Raw genomic sequence first — 25,485 nt, 5'->3', positions numbered from 1 at the left:
ACAGCTTTTTTCTTCTGGTGATTTCTGAGCTGTTTGTAATTGTGTTGGCTTTGAAACCAAGTTGATAGGTTTTCAGTCAAGAACATTTCTGAGGAAACTTGATGAGAACTTAAATGTTCTTGGCATAGAACTAATGCAGTTCAGACAGTCCTGCATATCTTGTTTGATGTAGGTAGGAAACTTGTTTTTTTGGGCATCAGTGGCCTACTTAGGTGTTTCACTGCCCTTCTCTAGTTGTTTGCATCTCCATGAAAGGAATTAAAATGATAGTATATCACAGTGTAGACTCCCAGGGATGAAGAGTTGGGTTTGGGAAAGGTGCTAGAGGAGAGTAGGGGTTTGAAGCTAGAGCCACAGAGTGGAGGAGAGTTTGTGCTTAAGTGATGCAAAGGCTCTACTCCCAGGCAAACACTGTTGCAGGACTTTTCTAACTGGGATGTGCAGATGTGACCAGACTACCCAGTGGGAGAAAGGAAGGAAAATGGGAAGGAAGAATGACAAAGCCCTACGCATTATCTGAGAGGGCAAAGATGTGGCTAAGTTAGGGTGAGAATAATTACCAGCTGACTAACTTCCTGAAGTTGAGGAAAGGTGGAAATATAGGGCATTTGTTTGGGGAAGAGGATAGTGCTAGCTGTTAGTATGTGCATTAGCAACAGCATCCTCTGGAGCGAGAGTGGGCTGTCTTTGTCATTTGGCATGGGAGTCACCTCAGAGTGGGAATCGTGGACCATGTGTGGTAGTGCCTGGAGCATGATGTTCAGTGCAAACTGCTCCTAGTGCTCCAGTAACAGTGCCCATCTCAGAATTAGAGGTGCAAGTTGTTACCCCTGTTTTGGTCCTTTGCTGCATCATACCAAGTGAAGGGTATTAAACTATTTGAGTATATGAGTATATTTGAGTATATTCTTACCTACTATCTTACACTTATTCAGTGCTTTTAGATTTACAGAGTTCTTGTGGTAATATATTTCAGTAAGTTCTAACTTAAAAACTTGTTACAAACAAAAAGCTCCTCCTTTCTCTTTTCAGACATTTTATCAAATTCCATATTTAGAAGGAAAATATTCTGCTTTGCAGGCAAGCATAAAATATAGAAGCATAAAACAGTTTAACTGGCATTTCTGTAGTCACTGTGTTCATGACTATTTTTTCTTTTTCAGAGGTGTTGTTAAAGTCGACATAAATCTGCAGAAGGTGGATATCGACCAGTGTTCAAGTGAGGGGTGGTTTTCAGGAACTCACAAATGTCATCTCAACAGTTCTGAGGTATGTGTATGAAGGAACTAAACTAAACTTTAATAAAAGAATTACCTTTCTGCTATAAATAATTTTGTAGGATATAATCTATTGGTTTTATAGTCTTTAATGTGATTTATAGGCTGAAAGAATCTTTCTCTGCAGGGTATAATGGTATGCCTGATTTTTAAGAATGCCTGTGTTTAAGGAATATTGGCATTAAATGAAACAGAAGCTAGCTTATTGTGCAAAAATATTAGCTAGAGGGACAAAAAATACCAGTGAAATGATTTATGAAGCTCTGCTTGCAAGTCAAACTGTTATTTTTCACTTATAATTAAAATAGTCTTGTAGGGAGAGTCCATCAAGTTTGTCCAGTCAGAAGTGGTTGAAATACTGGTAGTGCTTATTTAGAAAAACTTAGGCTTTTGGGAGCCTAAGTTGCATAGAATAATAGATAGAACTGGATGCTGTAATTCTTTTTCTTTTTTAAATAGAAATGCCAACATTTTGACAGAGCTGACTAAATATTTCTGTTCAACTCTTTCCGGCTTCCCCTTTCTTTCCCGAAGGTCTGTACCTGGCTCTGTCTGTCAGTGTATCATAGATCATTCAACCTGGCTAGGTATATATATTCAATGAAACTTTAAAACCAAAATGTGTTCAATGATTTTTCTCCTTTTATTATTGTTTTGTGTAACATTGTTTTCAAAGACAATCATTTGTTTTCTGTGAAATCTCTACTTCATGCACTTACGTGCTTTCAAAAAGGACTATTAAAATATATGGATTTTAAAAAATAGGGAAAGTTGAGTTGTATACCAAAAGACAAGAGGCTTGGCTGTTTTTTCATAGAGCAATCATTTATCAAAGCTAAATTTGAATTTAGGGAGGAGTTGGTTTTGATTAATTACTCTATTAGTATTTTTTTGAGCAAGAAAAGTTTTACAATTGAAAGCTTATTTTTCACTTGAAAATTTGATTTTTTTTCCCCTTAAACTTGAAGCAAAATCAAGCATTGTTTTATTAAAAAACACTAAATTTAAATGTAGTGGGGTCTTTTGAATGGAAAAAAATGATTTTTGTTGCTTTGTTTAGTTTTTAATTCTGCATTCTGAGTTCAAGGAGAATATTTTTTTCAATATCTCATCTTTCTTCCTGAAAGAATATATTGTTGTCTGTGAGATCTGGTGAGCCCTGCCTTTTAATATATTCCAGCAATCCCAAACATAATATTTTTTAGCAAGTACTTCTCTTTTTCTTGATATTATACAAGCAGAAATATCAGCAGAGGGTTGGGATGCTAAGTTGCATTTCTTCCTGCAACTGAGAAGAAAAGGAAAACATTGAGAAGACTAAGAAAAGTACAGACAAAAGTAAAATGAAGATAATGAAGAAGTAGCAGGCTTTATTAACCTTTGGGAGTTTCAACTCCAGTGTGTGGGATTGAACTTGCCTTGTGTCTGGTTCAATGCCCGCTGCTTGCAGTAATGGGCTCTGGATCGTGCTCCCTGTCCATAACATCTAAGAAAATAGAATCAGGGTCAAACAAACCAGGTATGATTCCAAAATCATACCTTCCTTCCAAATGCAAGTCCTTACTAGAGAGGACAATGCAAAAAGCTACTTGCTCTGGAAGAATCCCTCAGAAAAGAGGGGAAAAGTAAAAAGTCTGTCTTTGCTCTCCTCACTTCATTTTCACAAGACTGAAAACTAGTTTTTATTTCTCTGTAGAATTCACTGTTATGAGAAGTGATTTTCCTCATACATATGACATTCATTGAAATCTGTCTTGCAGTTGATTATTGCACGTGAGGCAAGTGAAGGGTCATTTAGGAAAATGAGTGTTGAAGGAAATCATGCATGAAAGAAGATCTTAAGGCTTACAGGAAGCTTTCTGTGACTAGCAAAAAATATTTTAATTCCACAGTCTTTAGTGTCTCAGTGGGAAAATTGGAAAATCTCACTTCTATGGTTTAGCCTTTTATTGTGCTCAGAAACTGAGGGGACTGGGAGGAGGCTGGCGTGGGCTGCTAATGCAGAGCTGGTGCCTCTGCCAGGTGCAGAGGCCTGAGAGCTGTTGGTGCGAGAAGCCTTGAAAGAGCACCAGATTCTCAAAATCCAGAGCTTCCTGGTTACAGAGGGAGTGGTGGGTGTTTCTGATCTGCTGGGGGAGCAAATACCGTTTCTTTTACTTAAAACAGTAAAATGTTTTAACATTTTACTTACTGTACTACAGATCAGTTCTTCATGTTGGGAATTTGAAGTGTGTTGTGAAGCTCCCTGTGCCAAAATAAGTTTCTTTGCAGAGCTCTTATTTGTGAGTCATTTACACTTTTTCATCTTTTTTTTGTCTTTTTATTCTGCAGTGTTTTCCTTGTCCTTGAGAGCTTAACAGACTGCTGTAGATAGTCGTTACTATGCTACTTTTACACAGTACCTTATACTGTTGAGTCCAACTTGATTTAAGTACAATGCTAGAGTTGGTTTGTGATGTTTTAGAAAATAGGAAGTGTTATGTTTGCTGATGTAATGAAGATTTATTTTTCATACTGGAAAGTTGTATGTTTCTGTTTTAGTTAGCCTACTGTGGTACTGTAGTCCATAAATGAGTCCCTATGATGCAATAAGGAATGAAAATATATGTTCCAGGGTGGAAGCTCTACTCCTGCCCTGACACAAGAAATATGAATTTTCTTGGGTACTCCAGCAGGCTCCAGTGATTTTACTACTTAGTTCTTTGTTGTGTATTTAGGGCACTTAGACATCTAGTGACACCTAGATGTGGGTGCCTTGATCTCAGACCGAATCCCTCCATTAGATCTGCCTAAATGCACACATGCAACTGTACTTGCAGGAACAGGAACTCTTTAATGAAGCTGTATATGTGAGATGAGTTAATGTTTGCAGCTTAAGGACTTGGCATTCACTTCTTAGTCCATGTTATCATCTCATTAATGGCTTTCTAACTTGTTTGCAGAAACAAGAAGTTTGCTCACTGTCTCCTCCTTTCTCTATGGCACTTAAAGTCACCAAGAGTCTGATGGTTATGAGAAGGATATATAGGTAATACAGACCTTTGCTAGAATGAAACTTGCCAGCAGGGAGTGCTTTTCCTTACTCTATCTGAAGAAGATAGAAGCTGAGGTGCCTTGCTTAATAGCATGAGCACTGGGCATGGGAAGTTGCTGGGGACTATCTAGAGGAATATTTTCTCTTTTTAGTTTTCTTCTGTGCTCACCGCTTTAGGAGGGTTCAGTCTGATGAGGCCCTCCACTCTGTCTTTACAAACAGCTCCCATCTGCTGCGTTTCACACTTAGTTGTTTCATAGGAATCTACCCTGTGGAGCAAGGGTAGATTACATAGTTGTACAATAATACTTTTCCAATCAGTGTGTCTTATAAATGCTAATGAAATTGTATTCTTCATCCTCCCTTCTAGCATCTTAGAGTTACAGAAGCAGCTACTGATGCTGGAATACTTTGTCCCAGATTAGTCTTTAGTGGAACAAGGATAAAAGCACAGATTTCTGGATTTCCGGTTTTGTTCATAAATCAGATCTACCTTTCTCTTTGTAGTTTTGTTTGACTTGGGCAATCAGAATTGTGTACACCTTTTACAGATCATTTTATAGCACTTTGTCTTGGAAGACTTTGGGTCTGAACTTTTTTTTACTGCACTACCCTTGCTACTAGATCCAGATACCAGTATCATTAAATTTGAGGCATAAAGCTCAGTATTTCAGAGATGCAGATGCCCTCTACCATGTGTAACACTAAGGAATTATAGCACATGACTCAAAGAAAGGGAAAGGGCAGACTCGGGGGGGGGGGGGAATAGACAAAAGAACAAAAAAAACTTACGAGTTTGTAAATTGCTTGCTTCTTTATTTTGTAGTATATTTTTATTTTGTATATTTCAATCTTTTTTACAGTGGCTAAAATCTACTATGCAGTTCACAGACAAGAGCTCTTACTTTAGGAGAAGTCCTGAAGTATTTATCATCTAAATAAAAATAAATTGAAAGAGATGCATTATAGTGAATGTAAACATGTTGGAACTGAACAAACCAGTGCTGTGTATGTGCTGAGGCTAGACAGAAAGGAGGGAGGAATGGATAGGACCAGAATTTTAGCAGAAGAAAAAAATGGTTGAAAAGTACTATATTGCCTTTAAGTGCTCTAGTATGGAATCACTGGGAGATGCTAATATATGTATGATAATGGGATTTTGCTTTGGAAGGTCATCAAAAGGAACCTGACTGTGATGGAAAAATTGTTGTGCTCATTCTTGTTTGAAAGAAAAATAGTGTATGATTTGGGAACTGATGGATATTATGGTGCAAATATACAAAATATTTAGACATCCTATTCCTCCTTTAACTCCTACCTGTCCTTTATGTATTTTGCACAGCAATTTTGGAGAATGGTGACTCTAACCTCAGATCTCCCATTTTGAAGTTGACTGCCTAAATTGTTTGTTTAAGGTCATGTTTCCTCCTAATTTGTTCTTGTTTGTGCCCACGGCTCATACATCCCTGATATCAGAGCACCCCAGATGAACTGAGAGATCAAGGGTGCCCTTCTCCAACCTTAGGATAACTGGAAACTGCCTGATTGGATTAGGCAGAAAGTGAGGTGAGGCATCACATGGGGAAGCCAGACTGTAGCAGTGGTCAAAGTCTATTTCGACTGTGTGGTGTTCCCCCACCTTCCTCTCCTGCCCCCCACCCCATACCAACCAAAAAGGAAGGGGGAGTGATGCACCAATACAGGTGTCCAGGTTTCTGAACTTGGGAGATCATCATTTTATCTCTAATAAATTCTCATACTTGACAGAGGTTATAGCAAAGTTAAAAGTATAGTTAAAGCCAGAAATAGAATTGGAAAAAATATAATTCATTTTATATATATATATATATATATATATATATATATCACACACACACACACACACACACACACACACACACACACACACACACTTACATATCTCAGAGCTCTGTGGTTAAATCATGGGTGCGGCGACTGCTCTCTCCCCAGGAATACGGAGTGCATGTTACAGCAACTGCTCTTACTGTTTCCTTGAGGGCCACCCCTCCATGTATAATTTTCCTTAGTTTCTCCTCACTATGCCTTAAACATCAGGGGCTGACTCTCAGGTTGGTCTGCAGGCCAGCTGAGGATGGGTCCAAGTTCACAGCAAATGTAGTTTACTCAATACTCAGTCAAAATATTGCCAGCTCACAGCTATACAAAAGCTGTATGGCTCTCGCCAGTGATGGTGTGTGTATCCATAGACAGTGCTCAGCCCACAGCACTGCTCGATGGGTAACAACTCACCCATTAATAGGTTGTTCTGTGGGGAATGACTCTAGTGAGGAGATGCATATGGTATGGGTCTGCAGTGCCACTTCTCCTTTGTCTGGACTGGTCATTCATGTGGCCCTAGAGGTTGTGTCCCTAGGGTACAGCCCCACAGTGTGATGACTCTGGTGCACCCAGGGTTCGCTAACTCCTGGGGAGCACCCAGAGCAAACCCCTCTTCTAAGGACTGCACCATCTCTGTCCCGTGCTCGCCGGCGTGGTGCCTGTCCCGTGCTCGCCGGCGTGGTGCCTGTCCCGTGCTCGCCGGCGTGGTGCCTGTGAAGGGGTTACGGCCAGATGTTCTTCTATTGAGCCTTGGAAATAAGGGGCAACTCGTGGTGGAGCACAGAGAGCTGTATTTTCTTTTGTCCTCTACCTTGACACCCAAATGGAGCACTTTGCCTGGAAAAAAAATGTGGACAAGAGATTTGGATTCTGTGGGGCTATGATGGACAAGGGGGAGAATATCTGCAGGTCTAGAAATAATAAAATGAATTGGGCAGGGAGGAAAAAGATGCAGATAATTCTGAAAATAACAAACATAGCTATCTAATAAAAGTCTATAATAATTTTCATTGTACAGGCAAGACTCATTGTGAGGGGTAAGAAAACCTGCATATTTGAAACCTTTATGACTTTTCTTTCAGTATACTGGATTACCTTTCCCATGCATACTGGCAGCAGCTGCTGGCACTTTTAGTAATGACTTTAGAGTCCTTGTTGAGACAGCAGCAGTAAAATCGAGGTGAGGGAGTGCAGGAGTGTCTTAGGAAATCAGTCAGTGTAGCCTGTTGAGCTCAGCCGAACTCTTCCAGCCAGCAGCATCAATCTGTGAAAACTGCAGTAGATCCCATACTGTTTCCCCATCCTTAATGAGACTGCCAACAGCTTGTAATATGAGGCAGGCTCAACTGACATCCCTTTGGGTTTCAAAAGTATTTCACAATTGATAGAGTGCAAAAATATCTAAAGGAAAGGAGAAAGGAAGAGTAAACAGAAAAGCTGCATTGCTGTCTGTATATAATGTGTATATCTGTGTATATACAAAAATATGCCTACTATGTGTGCATATTCAATGCAAACAACCAACTGAAAAGGGAAAAGAAATGAACAGTACAGCCAATTTTTGATTGTTTAGCTGGCCAGAGCGTCTTGGACTATTGCGTTTTATTGTACTGTACATAATGCTGCACATAATGCTACAGGCAACCAAAACTTGAAAAGTAGAAAGAGTTAAGGGAGAACCAATTAAAAATAAAGACATATTAGGAGACTGAGTTGGGGGGGGGAGGGAGACAGAGGAAAAAAATGCTTTTCAAGTTTTCTGGAGATGTTTTCTAGTACCTGTGTCAAACTGGAAAAAGGCTATTGACACAAACACTGAGAGAGGGGAAGCTAGACAAGAGGTCATCATCTAAAGTTATAACCCAAGGGATCATATCCAATCTACTTATTTTTTTGGTTACTACTTACAGGTATTTTCTGCCCTATCCATTAGGAAAAGTGCAGTCAGAATGAGAAAAAATTCAAAAAGGAAGCTGTGTGTTGATGTAATCTCACACTGAACAGGGTTTGCAGAATACATTTAACTTTTAATTTGGAAGTAACCATCATCCTTGAAGCTATGGATTTCATCCAAGATATGGCAGGAGAAGTACCCAAGCTGGGGTATAGAACATATGTGAGGATATACTTCCTCTTAGCAGTAACCAAGATTTTTTTTTTTTTTTTTTTTTTTTTTTTTTTTTTTAGTGGTGGAATGAATATACTTACGAAATACTATATCAAATTCTGGGCTAATGATACAATCTAGGAGTTAGGGGAGCAGCTCCCATTAATACTCAGATAAAGAAAGCATGGCTAGTACTTCTTGGAATCAAAACCAGAAAGACACATCTGTTCTGTCAGACTGATGGCTGCTCACACAACTCTGAGTATTTGAAGAGCATTCAGTAGACACAAAGAGCATTTCAGATGCTGTTTTAAAAATAGCTTTGCATCATAGGCATTTGTGGGAAAAGTCCCTCTATGCCAGTATACCAAATCTAATCTGGCACTCCCCAGACAATTACATAAAATGAGGTGGAGGCTTGTCAGAGCTTTCAGTGATAAACAAGGTGCTGTGAAAATCAACTTTCAGTACAAAGAAGAGCCAGGTTGCTTAGCTACGGCTATCTTTGCTTTTTTAGAAAAAATCTTAACTGACACTCTGTTTTGCAGGAATTAAGCCTGGCTTCTTAATGCTTTCCTCAAAAGAAGAGAACCTTTGCAACAATTGATTTCATCTTAGTTAGCAGTGTTAAACTGCATATTGAGTGTTCATCCAGGTCAGTTCTATTTGCTGCTGTTTTCCTTTCCCCAGAGTTAAGAAGTAGAAATCAGTGAGTGATTGGTTGAATGATGCTGACTGAGAAAAAATTAAAATAACATGAATGTATTTGTTTTCTTTTGCAGTTGATAGGCAATCATGGCATTGCATCAATTAATGGTTGTTCTTTCAGATCTGTTGCTGCAGCTTTCTCCGCTGGAGAGAGGGTCATAAAATTAGCTGATGCTAATTAACTTAGCTGGTGATATAGTCCTTGCAGAATAAGATGCAGTGTTTTGGAAAGTAAAATAGAAGAAGTCACTTTGCTTGATTTGCAGAACCTTGACATGCCCTCACAAAGGTCCAGGCCAGATACTTTATTTCACATGAATGAAAAGACAGTCCAGTGACTAAAACAACAAATTATGGAAGAAAGCCCTTATGCCTTAATCCTGGGGATGCAGCAATAGGTAGCAGTTAGAATCCCTTAGTCTTTGCTTTCAGCCTCTCTTGTTTTGTTGCTGCTCTCTGTATGAAGTTTTCTCCCTTACAGCCAACTGTTTGAAGTTCACAGGGGGGAAAAAATACAGGATAGATTTTTTTCAGGTTACAGATTTCTGTTCTGTTCTTGCAAATGTTTTAGGCACATGGAGAAAAAGGTTTCTTTGGACAACTCTTTAGCACTTCTTGGAGGAAAGCTGATGTACTGAAGGGCGAAATGGCCCCATCTCCCAATTCACCATTACAAATGAAATACCAAAATAGAGGAAGACAAGGACAGATTAGGTAGGGGCATTCCTGTTCTTTTTGCTTAGTTCCATGTGCTTTCTTCCAATGTGGAAAAACCTGTGCAACAGCTGTAGATGGTGGTTGAATAAGTCTCCCCATTGTTTTTAGGAAGGAAAGAGTTAAGATGTGGGAGAACAAAAGCTTAGTTAGCTGGGGAAACATGGGCAAAATGTAGCTAGTGGGTGTGAAGGGGAAGTCACAGAGAGATGGATGTGGGCAGAGAATAGTGGAGGCTTTCTTCCTACCTGGAGAGAGACTGAGAAATTTTGTGTAGCTGAGGCAAGAGATAAAGAGTAGGGTCTACTGGCAGCCACAACAACCTTTCCAGCAAAGAGCCTAGAGACTCTAACCAAGCTGGATTGTGCCCCTTGGGCACCTGGCTGAGAATTACCTTTCTCAGGTGAGAATTAGCAACAGTTGTGTTGGATCTGGGCATAAACAGAGCACAGCTTTGTTCAGGGATTTCATTAGTTTCTATTTCAGTTGGAGGACTGTATGGTATCTGTAAAATGTCTCTAATAATGTTCAGTGCAATTTTATTTATATATATGTGTGTGTGGCACTTCAGTATCAAAGTATCTATGTTCATCCTATGTGAGATTTGAAGTGTTTATCTTGCAAGATACGTAACTACTCCCATATTTTGTGAGATAATAAATACTATTATCCTCGTCTTACAGCTGGGATGCTGAGGTATAGCAATCATCTCTAAACTGATAGACCTCCTGACTCAAATTGAGGTATGATCTCTAGGTGTACAAATTACACTCTCACAATTCAGTTTATTCAGAAAAGCATGCTGAGTGTTTGAGGTGAAAGGGTGTTTTGATGTGCTCCAGCCAGGGAGCCAGTGTGGATCATCTTTAGACAGGGATCTTTGGGTGTTTTACATGCACTACGTGCTTTTGATGCCTCCAGAAAGAGCAAGTACCGTGATGTTTCTTTGAAACCTCTGTCTGAACAGAGGCTTAAATCTAGCTCTCCTAAGAGCCACACAAAAACCTAAGAAACTGGTCACAGTTTTCGTAGTGACTGTGATTTGTGTTAGTGTCCTAGTGAAAAACAAACACACCAATCAACTTCCTCCCACCTCAACACAGTATTGCAGCACTTCCTGTTACTGCGAAGGACACTAACTTCATATGAGCTGTGCTGACCTTGTTCCTGACTTGCATATTTAGCTATTTGCTTACTCAGCTAATATACTGCAGAGGATTTTTTGCTAGTGAAAATACAAAAATTCTGCTCATGCAAGTATTCTGCAGTAAATTATTTTTACTGAAAAACCATGGACTTGATAAACGGTATATATAATGCTCTGACAAAACCAATGGAAAAAGCTTGTTGTCTGTGTTAAGCTTTTTTCTTTCTTTCTTTCTTTCTTTTTTTTAATGGCTCAACTGTTTCGCCTGCTTTTTTTTATGCTACATGATACCTGCACAAGAGACAAGTTTAATTTAGCCCAGAGGAGAAAGTTCATTGCATTTTTTTTCCTTTGAAATTAGATTGAAAACGTATTAAAGATCCCAGGATGAAAAACTAAAGAGAATAACTGCTGAATCTTCATATTCAAGCCGTATACTAAGCCAAGGTAATAGCTTTAGTGGAAACAAACTCATTTAGTTTTATTTTTTGCAGGAGAATTTCATAGCACTAGGTATTCAAATGCTGTCATTTTTGTTGGTGACTTCTAGTAGGAGGTGAGTCTTTTTCGCAGTGTCTTTGCAGATGAAAAAAAAACTTTTGGTTCTCCTACACTTTCATTTAGATCCCAGTAATTCATATGACTTATTCTTCTAATTTGCATTTGTTAGTACTGTAAACTGATGGCTATCGTGTCATCCGTTCATTGAGCAGTGACCAGTCTCCTAGAAATTTGCCTTTGCTAACCTACGCAGTATCTCTTCTTTGTGCTTATTCATTGCTTGTCACCCTATCTTGTTTTAGGTCATGAAAATATTAAGCATTATTCATAACATGGAAATTCAGAGCATTTGAATTTTATCTTATTGAATATTGCTTTTTACTTTTTATGCTTTGGCTAGTTTCTAATCCTTTACTGAGCTTCATCTTGTGACTGCTTTGCTTCCTCATTTGTCTCCTGCAAGAGTTTTACCTGTCAGTGAATAAGTAGTGAAAGCAAAAACACTTTTGCCCACCGTTCTATGCATGCAAACTTTTGAGGATAAATAGGACATTTGCTATCTTTGAGTCTTCCGTTATTCGGAAGAGATAGCAAAGTAGATGTTACTGTAGAGACGAATGAGACGACTTTATATTTGTAATACTGCACTGTTTTCTGCTTACAGAAGGATCTGAATTCCTCTGCAGTTATATTTAGCCTCTAGATTTACCACAACTATTGTTCACAGGGCAATCAATTTCCATTTACTTGTGTGAAATAGTAGGATTTGCTTCTGACAGTATATCTGTCAGAATATACTTTTTTTTTTTTTTTTTTTAATACGAACTGCATCTAATCTTTCTGTTAACTTTTTCTTAGTACTTTTTCATCTTTCAAAGATGATTGGCTGGGAAAGAAACTGATTTCCACGTAGTGGTATCACTTTTCATTGTAATTTAGGCAAAGTGAGCTCTAACTTTCATGCAAAATAGTTATGGTCTCAGGTTTACATTTGAAAATAAAGCTGAGAAGTAAGTAGATGGGCCTGACCTGTGAAACAAGCTGAATTTTCTCTATTGCTTGCAGCTTATCCAGGACAACCTGCTCTAGTTGACCCTACTTGAGCCGCAAGGGTTGGATCAGGTGATCTCCAAAGGTTCCTTCCAATTTCAACAATTTTGCTTCTCTGATTGACTCCTCTTTCCTCAGTCTCACTATTCATTTTTCTACTATATTTTATATCTAGAGAATAAGGTATCCCTTTTGAGCTTGTTTTCATCCTTAAATGGAGTAAACCTTGCAAAAGCAGTACACTTTCATAAATTAATTAAAATTTGTTAATTAGGAAATACTAAAATACATCTGTCAGGGAGGAGCTTAGAAAATTGTAAAATGTAAAAGGCTGGTAGAACTTGGTTAAAACGTGCTTTTTCAGGAAGTTCTATATGGGGGAACCTCTTGCTGATAACATTTTGAGTAACTATTTTCAGAGTGCCCCCGACTTTTTTTTTTTTTTTTTCTCCTTTCAAATGTTTAGAAACCTTGAATACCATTTGTCTAGCTCCATCAGTAATTATATCTATTGTATGTCATGGCATAGTTCTTCTAATTTTTTTAGTAATGCCAAGACATTAGCTTTTTTTCCAAGAAAAAACATCAAAGAAAGCAGCACTACAGAACTTGTAAACTTTTGCATATAAGGAAAATATTTTTGAATATAAAACATGTTTATTTTCATATATATATATATAATATACAGCATAAATTGTCTTTAAGCATGTACTCGTCTTTTAGTAATTATCCTAATGTTTATCATCTCCTCCAAAATCTGAACTATATATATTTCACATGAAACAAAAATATTTTATGAAAAATAAAATTTTCCTTTGCAGTGCCTCTTGGTTGGTAAAGCTGTATTTTGTAAAGCTGTGTTTTGAGAAGGCATATTTGTTTCTGAGTGAAATTAATTTGGTGAATATTTGCATATTAGTGGGTATTCCAGTACTGTATAAGGGATATTCCTGTGGTCCAGGGCCTATCATACAAGATACTGTACAAGCAGAGAGCAAACCTTCACCTGTGAGAACCTGCACTCCTGAATTCATATTATTCCAGAGCTCTTTGAATTGAATACTGCATTACACTAGCTGAAGGAAGCAATTCTTGGTAGCTCAATTTCACAAAATTCTCCATGTGGATACTTAAGAGGGCATTTGTTTGAAATAAATGTCTAAATAAAATCGTTCAACTATCTTGATACAAATCTTTTAGAATATTTCTGTGAAAAACTCCAAGACTGGTGTTTTCTTTTTCCTGGTACTGAAACTTAATTTTGAAGTTTAAAAAATCCTCTCTCCCAAGAAAACTTTCTGATGGGTTAGTCCATAGTAAGGATGGCTTTCTAAGGGACCAGGTTACTACTGCTTAGTCTGTATAATTATAAAAATCAATTTTTATGAAATAGTATTCAGTAAGCCAATTCAAGAAAAGTTACTTTCACAAGTTTAACACTTATTTCAGTTGTACTTCTTTTCTGTAGGTGATTGAGACTGACCTGTCATTATGTATCAGGAGATTATTCTAGCTGCTTTCTGATGGTGCTTAACAGAAAATGATAAATTATAACAGTTGTTATTGTTACAAGTGTAATCTGGAAATATTTTCTTCATTGGTTACATCATTAAAGGAGGCATTTTACATCTTTATTATTGTATTGTAGGGCACCAAGTTTTAGAGAATTTCCCTAGTTGATATTTATGATCTTTGTTACTATATTGATAGAGGCAAGAATATTTGAATGCTTGGAATAAATGAGGTGCATTGATTTAGAATTCTTAACTGCTCACTGAATTTTTCTTAGTCCTTTTGTTAATTCTATGTTTAAATGTATATGTGTTTTTTTAAAATTTGGAATGTTAGATAAGGAATGAATGGCATGCCTCACAGAGGTATGAAGGAAAGCAGAGTTACATGTGCGTTAAAGTTCATTTGTATCAGTGGGATCCCGTGGCTGAAGAAGGCTCCCTTAAACCACAGTTGCAAGTCTGAACTTTACAAAGATGAGTGGAGAAAGAAGAGGAGGGCTTGAAAAGAACATATTTTATACAACTGTCGAATAAATACCTTAATAAGAGTTATGTTATATGACAAGAATAACACTCTTAACCTTAGCTCTGTTTGCAGTGCAGTAGGGTCTGTCTTGTCTATTGCAAACATCTGTCTCCATCTGTGCTGCTCTTATTTCACTCCATTGGTTTCCTCAGAAGATAAAAATACTGTTGCACAGAACAGTACTTGGGTGTTTCTCCCTATTGTTTCTTACCTCAATTAAGTCTTAAATAATTTTTGCTGTGCAAATATCAAAATGTTTATCCAGATGTATCATAACTCTATGATTTCTTAATAGGAACTTTATGTTAGGAATTACTGTTGCATTCTGGAATATGCAGACAGTTTTCATTCATATATTTTTAATGCTTCTTTAATTCTGAAGAGCAGAAGCAGTGATCTGTGATCTTTGCAAAGAAGAGAAGGAGCAGCCGACGCGTTGCGCTGGGCCTCAGAGGTCCTATTGTGCATTGTTCTATTATTGTATTCAGGATTTTTGCAATATCCTCTGTAATGAGGCGTTTTAGATCCTTGGAGTGAGAAAGAGCAAATGGAATATATTCTTCTCTGTTGCAACAAAGGCTTAATCAGCTCAGCATTCAGTGGATCATTCATCCTTTATCACCTTCTCAGATATTATTGATCTCCTTGTTCAGTGTAACCATCAGGACCAGAAGCATGCTCTTAGTAAGTATAGCTCTTTGGACATGGTTGAAATAGCTGAGGTCAGATCAGGTCCCGGCAGGTATGCGTTCTGACTTTTGGAGCACCTCTGTGCAGTTTGGGAAAAAAAAAAAAAAAAAAAAAAAAAAAAGCTTTCATTTCTACTTTTTTTTTTTTTTTTTTTTGTAGAGGAGAACCCTTTTATTTCCTGAAATAAAATAGCTACTTGTCTTGCTGTCTGTTTCCTTTAACTTTTGAAATGACTTCAGGCATCACAGTGATTGTATTTTACCTTTCAAGAAGAAACTTTCTATTGATAGCCACCACTGTAGTGACATGGATTTTTTAATGTTTTCTTTCACTAGAAATTTATTGGAGTGGCGATGGAGTCTGAGTTTTTCTAGCAATGAGTACAAAGGGACCTTGAGGTTATTTGGCCTACCTAGATGTTTCCAATAATTATTTTAGCCTCTTGATAGAATAGCATAATTACGATAATTATGAGTTCCCCCCTTTGGAAAAGCGAAAAAAAAAAAAAAAAAAAAAGAAAGAAAAAAGAGCCCCCTAAAAATTGTATAAAGTTGTGCTATTGAATCTACTTATTTTAAATGCAAATTTCTAGTTTAATCTAGGCTTGATTTCAGGATTGTCTTCCTGCTTCTGAGAAGTGTGCAGATGTAGATAAAGCTGTCTGTGTGCAGCTCTTTCCTCTGAATCTCTTCTTGCTTTCCTCCGCTTTAAATGCAACTGTACAAAGAAATGTGCTGGATTTTTCCCTCAGCTTTTGTTTCTAGCTTTATTTCTGATCTCTTCCAGGTTGCCTTCCTGTTATTTTTCTTTGCTTGCTGGCTTATTGAAATCTCTGCTGCTGCCTGGTGGTTGAGGGCACCGAGGAGGGTGGAGGAGCGAATGAATACACGTCCATGTTTGTGGTGTTTCTTTTGCCCTTATGGCAGTGAGTGCAAATACATTGTACACTGTTGATATATGTACTGTTAATCGTGGAAACAAAGTCCAATTTGCTATTACTTTCAGGTTTTCAAACCCAGATGTTTCTGGAAGATCTATAATAGTCACTGACATGTTACTAGGCTCAGTGTAGAGGTGTTTTATTTGAAATGTTGTGGTCGATGCGATGTAGTTGGTTGGGCAGTATTGTCCAGTACTCCCCTTTGGCTTAGAGCATGGTCTTACAAAGTCATGAAGGTGCTGAATCATTTCATCGTATGTGCCTTTAGTCCTGTTACTATTTCAGCTGCTGAGGGGTATTTCTGTAGAGTAAATTGGTCCTTCCCTGTTATGTGTCATTTGTAAATGAGATTGGCTGAGAGCCTTCCAAAGCCCAGACAATTATACTATAATTCAGTGCAGTTTTATTTAGGCTAACCCCATTAGTGGGCTTTCTATTTCAGAGCTGATTTCCTTTTTCCTTTAGCCACATATTTCTGTGAAGGCAGGAGAAGTTCTTACAATTAACAGCCTAATACACATTAAAAAGAAATTCTTCTTTGAAACTTTAAAATGCTACTACTCTGTAATGAATTCCAATAAGATGAGAGTTAATGTGGTTGCCTTAAAACTGCTCCTTGTTCCAGTGCACGGTAAACGCTGTGCGTTCCAGACTGTGGTTTCGGCTTAGCACTGCTTTAAAGTATCCCCTACTCTGCAAAGTGAGTATGCAGAAATGGCAACATCTTCCTCACCAAATCAGCAGTTTGTGTCTGTTTTGAACCAGGTCTGCTCACATATGTGAAAACTTTTGACACAGCAGAACAAAAAGAGTTATGGTAGAAGAAACTTTTTTCATGCATCTCTCCTTGGCCTGCTAACATGGTGGACAGCGAGGAGCCTAATTCCTACTAGGCTTGACACTGTAGTGAAAATCAGGGAGAGGTGTCCTGTGGGTGTCTGACAATTTTCTTTGTGCCTTCTGAAACAGCCCTGCTACCTTTTGATTACAGATTCAATCTTGTCTTTATTTGTTCTGCTGCAGTTTGTTGTGAGAAATAAAGCAATGCTTTGTAGCCTGTAGTGGTGGAGTGCAATCTGCAAACCTCATGTAGAGAAGCACTAGACTGGTCAGATTTGTATCTCCTTGAAGATAGTCTGTAAGAAGGAAAAAATCTAGATTTTGGATACTTGCCTAAGACTGCCAGTTTGGCTTTTGGAGAGGAAAAATTACATGAACTGAGAGATACAAGAAGTATGAAATTTCATAATGATGGTCTTACATGCTCATTATGCAGAAGATGACACTTTTTAAGAAAGAAATAGGCTGAGGCAGGTGACTTATACTGGTTGCAGATTCATCTCAAAACACATTGGCCAAACACCTGTGAGAAGAAAGCACAGTTTTAGATCAGCTGATGCTAAACTTTAACTCTCTTTTTTTCCTTTCCCCCCTAGTTGTATAAAGTAGATCCTCTCTCAAACCATTGCTAATGCCAGTCTTGTGAGATTCAGCTCAAGAAACTGTGCTCTGACTGAAAGGCAAAGAATATGTTTGAGGCATAACAAATTATCATTTCTCCAAGTGTCTAAAGATATTTATAATATAGATCCCAGAATGTGTATTTTTCAATGCTTCTTCAAAAGAGTATTGTTTTTGTCTACTGCTCTTTCTCATGGAGAGTTATAGTGCATTATGTTGTCTCTGTCAAAATGACATAAACTGACATTTCAAATCAGATAGTCTTGAATTTTGAGGCAGCCCATAATCTGATTCTCACAGTAAGGACCCCTATATAGCTTCCTGAGAGATAACAATGAGGGTATGTTCTGTAATTGAGTACTGAATGTGAGAGTTGCTCTAGCTCTTGTGAAGACAAGTGTTAAGATCTCTTTCCTAAAATCTATTTGTACTGCGAAAATGTGGGACGAGTTCTACATCACAGGTATAAGGAATGCAGACATGCTTAATGTCATGTAAGTAAATGATGCTAAAAGCAAATGTAAATCAGGTTTGAAGAGTCTGCAATCAAATAGATCCAAATTTAAGCTAGAGAAAGAGGGTAGGCTGTTGTGAAAAATTCTGTCACTTAATGGTAAAGGTTCAAGGTTTTTCTGTGTGTGTTTTTTTTTCTTCCCAGTGGTAGTTTTTTTTCTGTTTTGTCATGAATCAGATTATCAGAAACAAAGCAGTTGCTTAGGGCAGTACATAGAGGGTCATTAAGAATAATGGGATGAAACTAGAACTAGATGGGCAATTTTGGACAATCAGTTTCCTCATGCTGGATGTTGGAGTCATAGATGGTGGCAGGAAGCTTAGAAACTTGGAAATGAACTGCTATTTATGACTTTATGCTGAAAATATTTATGATAACTAAAGATAAAATTCGTTGAACTATTTTGTCAAGTCCTGTGCCTGAAAATTGTGCTATTATATTAAGCTAGCTGATGTATAAGGACAATAATTCAAAGATTTGGTAGTATTTGGCTGTGTTCAGTCATGTTTGAGGTGATTAAAGTATTTATACCCTAATTGTCAGTACATGTAATTGAATTCTGACAGAGGAGCTGCATGCTGTTGCAATATTGCGAACATACCTTGCTATGTGCTGTTGCTTTGTAAAACAGCTCAGATCATGAGAAGATCCTTTCTTAGTTAATTTTTCCCCCCTGGAACTTGAAAATTCAGGTACAACAATATTTTAGCTGATAAAACCAATGGTGCTTTCAGGCATGAGAAGTAATGAAGAGAGGAGATCAGCAGGATTCTTAGCTAAAACACAAATAAGTGTAATGAAAGATAAATAAGAGGAGCCTCTCACCTGAGGATATAATTATTTGAGAGGGCATAGTGAGGATATTAACAAATCAAATGATGAAACAGCCATTTTTGTTAAATATCAAATCAGTAAACACTGAGAAGAATGCAGTGTTACCAATTTAATAGCTTGTATTCAAGATAAGTGAACTGTTTTTATTTAGTATAGTATTACCTAGGAAGTAGCTTGAACTTACACCTTGGAACTTATATTGTGAACTCTGAATTTAGACTTCTCTTGTATATCAACATCCTTTACCCAGTGAAAGGAACGAATGAGAGATGGTGTAGTTCTACCATCACAGGAGACAAGGACTCCTAAGACATCAGATCAAGAAGTTGTTCCCATTAGAGATGGTAACGAGTACCTAATGGGTGCACCTGTAATGTTGATTGATCCACCTCTGAGCTCAAGGCTTTCCAGCACACCTAGTCTGCCCACACTTTAGATACTCAGGTGTGACTCCCAGTAGCATGTTTCAGCAGGCCAGGCAATCCGCTTCAGCTGCAGGACCAACCCTTTTGAGGGATTTGGTACAGTCTTTAAGCATGATTTGAAGAACCACAGAAATTTGGCAGCTGTTAATTTTTGTACATTTTTTGATGAAATGAGGACAAAAAACCCTACTATGATTGAGTGTTATGACTTGTTCAACTCCTTATTCACTGACATTTTGCTATAGAAGTTCATACTGCCGAGTCATTTATAAATCTCAGAGTCGATAGCTGAAGATACTAGCAGCAAAGAATTAACTACTTAAGTCTGAAAGGATGCACAAAGCTGTTCTTAGTGCAGAAACTTGGCATTATTACACAGAGTATAAAATACTTTCTCTTAAAAGCACCTTGAATTAGGTAATACTGAAAAATATTTTTTATTTCTTACCAGGTTGCTGGTTAATAATAGAGGATTTCTAGCAGTAACCTAAAAAAAGAAAAGAAAACAAGTGTTCCTGCAACAAATAACATTTAAGGAATTCTATAAAGAAAGTGATACTGAACTAAGTGAGCGTGGGTAGAAAAACTGGTTGCAATTTCAGAGGGAATTCTTCTTACTGAAAAGGGTCTTTCTGTATTCAGAAATATCTTTGTATTCCTGACAGATTTCTGTATAACTATGTTATTTTATGTGAAAGCAGAATAGCTTTAGCTGAGAAGCTGAAAATCCCTTCCTCTTTGCAGAATATTCCTGCAGAATAGCTACAGAGAGGAAGCACGTCTTCTGATTGAGGTGAATGTCATGCTTTTAAGAGTAGTTTAAAAAACAAAAAACTGACATAATCATTTCTTCCTGATTGCCTGTGTTTTAAAATACCAGAAATAAGGCAAGATATTTGGTAGTGGTAGAAAATTGGAACACTGTTTCAGCAAGAAAAGTGCTCCACATCCTGCCTCCTTCCTAAGCCTTCCTCAGTCCAAAGTAGACTTCAGGCCAGTCCAACCAAATGCTTTGGTTCAGACACTTCAGTATTTGCAGAGATGTAGTTGCAGGAGCTCCAAGACCCGTAGCTTTAAAACCATAACAATTGTGTAAAAAGTTGCCCTAAAACTGTAGATGGCAGGGCAATGTATTCGTGCACAAGTGTAAGTACTTTATGTGCAGTGAGGAGAAGGTGCTTTGGCACAGGTCTTTGGCGCACTGTTTTGCTCCTCATTGGACAAAGCTGCCCTTGACTTCAGTTGAAGACTGGACTTGTAACTGGAGAACTTTGCCCTGCAAATGTCTGAAAGCTGTCAGACACTGCTGAGAGAAAGGGAGGTTAGTTTAGGTAAAGTACCATGTATACTTAAATCTCTGTACACAGTAGAGGTGCACCAAGTTTTATAAAGAATTCTGCTGTGATTATTATTTTTTACCTTTCTTTCCCCACAAGAGAGGGATACAGTGTTTTCTAGTTGTATAGATGCAGTCTGAAGTATTCCAGCTGAGGCACAGCTCAGCCTTTCAATTCACAAAATAATCATTAAGTCTTTGAAAGAATTTGGAAGTTTTCAGAGCTTTCTAAGATGAGGAGAAAAAATGGTATTAAAAGTGGACAAGAATATGGGCTGATCATAAGGCCCTAAATCCATAAAAATAAGTTATCTGAAATAACTGTTCTTCACTTCCCGTTGCAAATTCTTTTCTTCCTGTTGAGCACAAATGGGTGTTTTCCTGTAACCTTTTTCACGAGTCCTTGAACTTCTCTACCTTATTATCAGGCAGCTGTCCAGTGGTGGGCAGATTCACAATGCAAGTGGTAAGGTCTGCTGTGCTATTCTGTGGGTGCAGTGTGTATGAACTGGTTTCCCCACAACATCCTGAAGCATATTGGTTTTCTACAGCATCCTCTGGCATTTTGGAAGACAGGAATTGCTTCTGGAAGAAGGTGGGAGAACCACTATGTTTTACTTTTGCTCTGCCTGAGAAGTCAAAGTAGATCAAATAATTTCATTATGCAAACATGTAAGGGATACATTATTCATCTTTGTCACGCCTAAGTTCATGCATTTTGGATATGATTTCCTTTCATTTAATGAAGAAGCTAAAAAAAAAAAAAAAAAAAAAAGCCCCTGATCTTGCACTCAGATAGTATCATGAAGATCACTAAAAGTTTTTTGATAAAATGAATTATTCTTCCAATACCTGAAATGGAAAAGTGATTGACTATAAAAGCTGAATTGTGGTTAGAATATTCTGAATTTGTGTGATGTCAGTGAAGAACAGTAATCAACGTGTCTGGTTTACCCAAAGTGAAAAGACTGAACCTAGTTTTAAATTTGGGTATCTACACATCATTTTCTAGAATTGTTAAACTGTTATAGTTGGTAAATGAGTTTGCTTTTATATGACTGTGTGCCTGGATGGAAAGGGAAAGACTTACTATTTAAGAACTAACTATTTTAAGGAAGAGCCCCGTTGGAATAGTATAGGGTAGGGAACAAGTCTTGCTGCTTGTTTTACATGTTCCTAGTACTTAACAGTTATTAGAGGTTAATACTGGAAGGTTAATACAGGGTTACTTTTCTTTTGCTCACACATTCTTTTGTAGATTGATTGTGTAGACTCCAAGGAACTGTTTCTGAGTTGAGCTGTCAGATCATAAGAGCTTTATATTTTGACCGATTTTGACCTGAGGTATTGCTGTAGTAACTGTCACGTGTAAGGTGTTTAGCTCCCCTAGAAGTCCCAAAACATTACTCATATTTTTCTGTATTATTCCTTTTCTTCATTTTTCTGTTCCATATTTGCAACTGCTACCTAATTTCTATATTCACTATTTTTCTTCACTATTTTTCTGCAAGTATTTTCCCTTCAACTTGCAGCCATACAAACTCGGTATCTCTAAGTTAATCTGAGTCTTACTTCTTTTTATGTAATCATTGCTACTTTAGACAAAATCCGGTTTGCATTTTTACCACTTAAGCCTGACCGTATTTGGTCATATAGATACTAAAAACTGAAATCAGAAAAAAGGACCAAATTTATTCATCCAGTTGAAATTAAGTTACTTTGTTTTTAAGGTACTTGAGGAGCAACTTCCCACAAAGTTGTATGTGTGTTGCTGCTAAAATTAGGGGAGCAAATTTCTTGGGTAAGAAAATACCGTTTTCCTTTCCACACAGGAGTACAGTAGAACTGAACTTTGAAAAACTTGCACAATTCTATATTTTATCTAACAGTGAGTGTTAAATGGAAATTAGTATTTAAACAACTAGTTCTGTGTTTAAGTGTTAATTTGACCTTGCTTTTCCAAAATATTTGTAGGCACTATATCTACAATGTATGTCAATTAATTGTAGGTAACAATACCAATAATAAAAGATAAGCAAACTAATAAGTGTGGGTAGAGTCTGTGGAAAGACTTCCAGAATTTACTTTTATATAATTGACTCTACTGAAATGAAATTTTTATTTATGAAACATTACTATAATTCTAATTTTTTGTTTTAGGTTATATGTTCCCTTTGGAAAAGAAAAGTAGGTCAGAAAGCATGACTGTAAATATACAAGCTGTTTTTGGATGCAGAGCTCAGCTCTTGGAGACTTTGGAAGTTCAGTTCTCTGGTGACTGATAGGTGTTGAGCACTCAAGTTTTTTTTTTTATTTATTTATTTATCTAAGGATATAGTGAAGAAAGTTTGGGCCATATGATTGAATTAGTCCATATATGATGCAAAAATATTCAAACAAATTTCTATATTCAGTGGTGATAAATGCCAATCTCAGGTGCAGAGATCAGATGTAGGAATCTCATTTTTCGGGGAATTTGGTGCCAGTAATCCTTACTGGATATAGACCATAATGAAGCACTGTTAAAAATAAAAGCTGAGAGCCTTGTTTCTGTATAACGCTGGAAACAACAGTAAGAGTAATAGTTTTGGGGTGTCTTAAGTCAAAATGTCTTTCACTCTCAAATAACAACTTTGACCTTGAATCTGTTCTGATATTGGTTCCTAAGTCAGGAAAACATCATGATCAAGACAGAGGAACATGTTTAAATCTCAGCAGTGCTGAAATGCTACCTTAACGTTTCAGCACAAGCTTTAAATGCTTTCATGACTTGCATTCTAGCTTGGTAGTGGCTGATGAAGTGAAGTCAGTGCATTGTAAAATTGATGGATTGCTCTCTTTGGGAGTATGGGCTACCTGTTCTTGTAGTGGATTTTTTTTACTTGGTTTCTACTAGGACAGTCTGAATAGCAAGCAGGATTACTTGGTAGGGCTATCTTGTGTGGCCTTTGTCTGGCCAAGGTACACTGAAATCAAGAATAAAAGTGAAAGAAGTTAGTCCATAAAGTAACTATCAACTACCTAACCCAGGTAGCAGCAGTAGTAAAGACAAGTAATATGAAATATGGAGCAGATTACACTAACCTACATGCCTGTAGGTTAACTGGCTAGTGCACAAGTAGCTCAGCTGTTTCCTCTTTGCATTGAAGGTGTATCACCTGAGAATTGCGTAGGTACTGGTTGGACACCATACCCTGTAAGTGATGTACTGGAGATATGAGCTATCTAAGGAGAAAAACACTGAGGAAAATATTGCAAAGGGTGGTATAAACTTGCCTGTGGCAATTGAAATGATGTGTCAGCATTTATGCGAGTAATTGAACACTAGAAACCTCTTTTGTCTGGCAAACAAAGCAAGCTATTTTTATTTGAAGATTAATATATACAAAAATGCTGAGAGCACTTAGGTATTACCTAGTGAGCTGGGTGAGATTCCTAGGCAAAGAAAATAGTATGTGTATGAGTTGTGTTTCTTGGCGAGAGTGGAATAATGCCACAGTTTGGGGAAACCAGATAGATGGGCTGAGTCCTGTGGGCATTATTTGTTATCTACTGAGAGTTTCTTCATTCTCAATTCCCTTGCAAAAATAATTTCCCTACTGAGCAAAATTTTAACATGTCAGTTTTGCCATGACAGCAGAGCTGATTATTAGTTTGAATAGACAAGAATGCAATAGTGGAATTTTCTTGATATGACCATTGTGTAGCTCACTACCATTGCTAAGGAGAAATCTGGAAATTCTTTTGTTAGTATTTTATGTCAATTAAAAAAAGGGTAAGATGATATACATTTTTTATCGCTGAGACTATAGTTAGAAATGCGGTGACTGTAAGTGTAATGAAATAAAGGTTCATTCCTTTTGCATTCTCTGAGCAAGACATTTGTTACCCTACTGTACTTCTGTTACACCCCAGTTGACAGAAAGTGAGCAGGAGGGTACTGGCTATGGTGAGATAATGTTAGAGCAAAGGTGCCCTTCAATGGAAGGAATCTAGGAATGTAGGAATCGTGATTCTTTGTCGTCAAGTCTAAGAGAGGTTTTAAAACATCCATTTTTATTCAGTAAGCTATTTTAAGCTGTTTTTTTTTTTATCCTTTAATCTTCACTAATTAAAATACAGAAACACTAGAGTCTGGGCAATCCTTTTGCAAGATCTGGTGTTAGCTAATTCCAAGAGAATCCTTGCTCAAAAGTGAAAAAGGGATGTTTATTGAGTGATTAACACAGATGAGAGCCATCACTCTGCATTCACAGCTTGTTCTGACTAAGATAGTTAGGTTTACCACTGGATAAAGACATGTTTTTCACTGAGGCGTCATAAGGTCATGAAAAATACAATTTTTATGCATATCTTTTTTGCAACTAAAATCATTTATTTAATGAATGAGTTTCTGAATAGTTCTTCGTTTCTTAGGAGAAATGATTCTCGCTCTCTCCCTAGTCCCAACTAGCTTTATTTGCTATGAACATTTCAAGCAGAGTCTTTTTTTTTTTGATGACTTTGTCATTCTTCTTTACATGAGAAAAAGTCATATTCAGTTGGTCTGTAGCTGCTTGTATTTTAGATTATTTTTTTCTTGCTTTCAAGAAAGTCTTCATAATTGTGTTCAGTGTATTATCATTGTAAGACTGCCACTGCTCTGCCTTTTGCAACACTCTGCCTTTATAGAATGCCAAGATTATAAATATTTAAAGGTGAACCAAACAAAAATAAAAGGCACTAGCTGAATTCCTAACTGATAGAATTAAAAATCATGCAGCAGTAGCAAGCATATGGACTGCAGCAAATACTTGAACAAGCAGCCTTCCCACTTTACATTATTACTCAAAGTACCTGGAATTCAT

At 37.3% G+C, this 25,485-nt stretch overlaps 1 protein-coding gene across 1 annotated transcript in view; it reads left to right on the top strand.

Moving 5' to 3' along the window:
* GPR158 (G protein-coupled receptor 158) overlaps positions 1-25,485 on the top strand; it is a 202,805-nt gene that overhangs the window by 16,035 nt on the left and 161,285 nt on the right. Inside the window, exon 2 of the mRNA XM_062567691.1 lies at positions 1,164-1,269. Coding sequence (XP_062423675.1) covers positions 1,164-1,269 — 106 coding nt within the window. The remainder of the gene's footprint in view (positions 1-1,163; positions 1,270-25,485) is intronic.

The sequence above is a fragment of the Rhea pennata genome, chromosome 2 (assembly GCF_028389875.1).
Source record: "Rhea pennata isolate bPtePen1 chromosome 2, bPtePen1.pri, whole genome shotgun sequence".
Classification (NCBI taxonomy): domain Eukaryota; kingdom Metazoa; phylum Chordata; class Aves; order Rheiformes; family Rheidae; genus Rhea; species Rhea pennata.
Note: the sequence above shows the minus strand (reverse complement) of the source record. Positions and strands in the feature narration are given on the sequence as shown.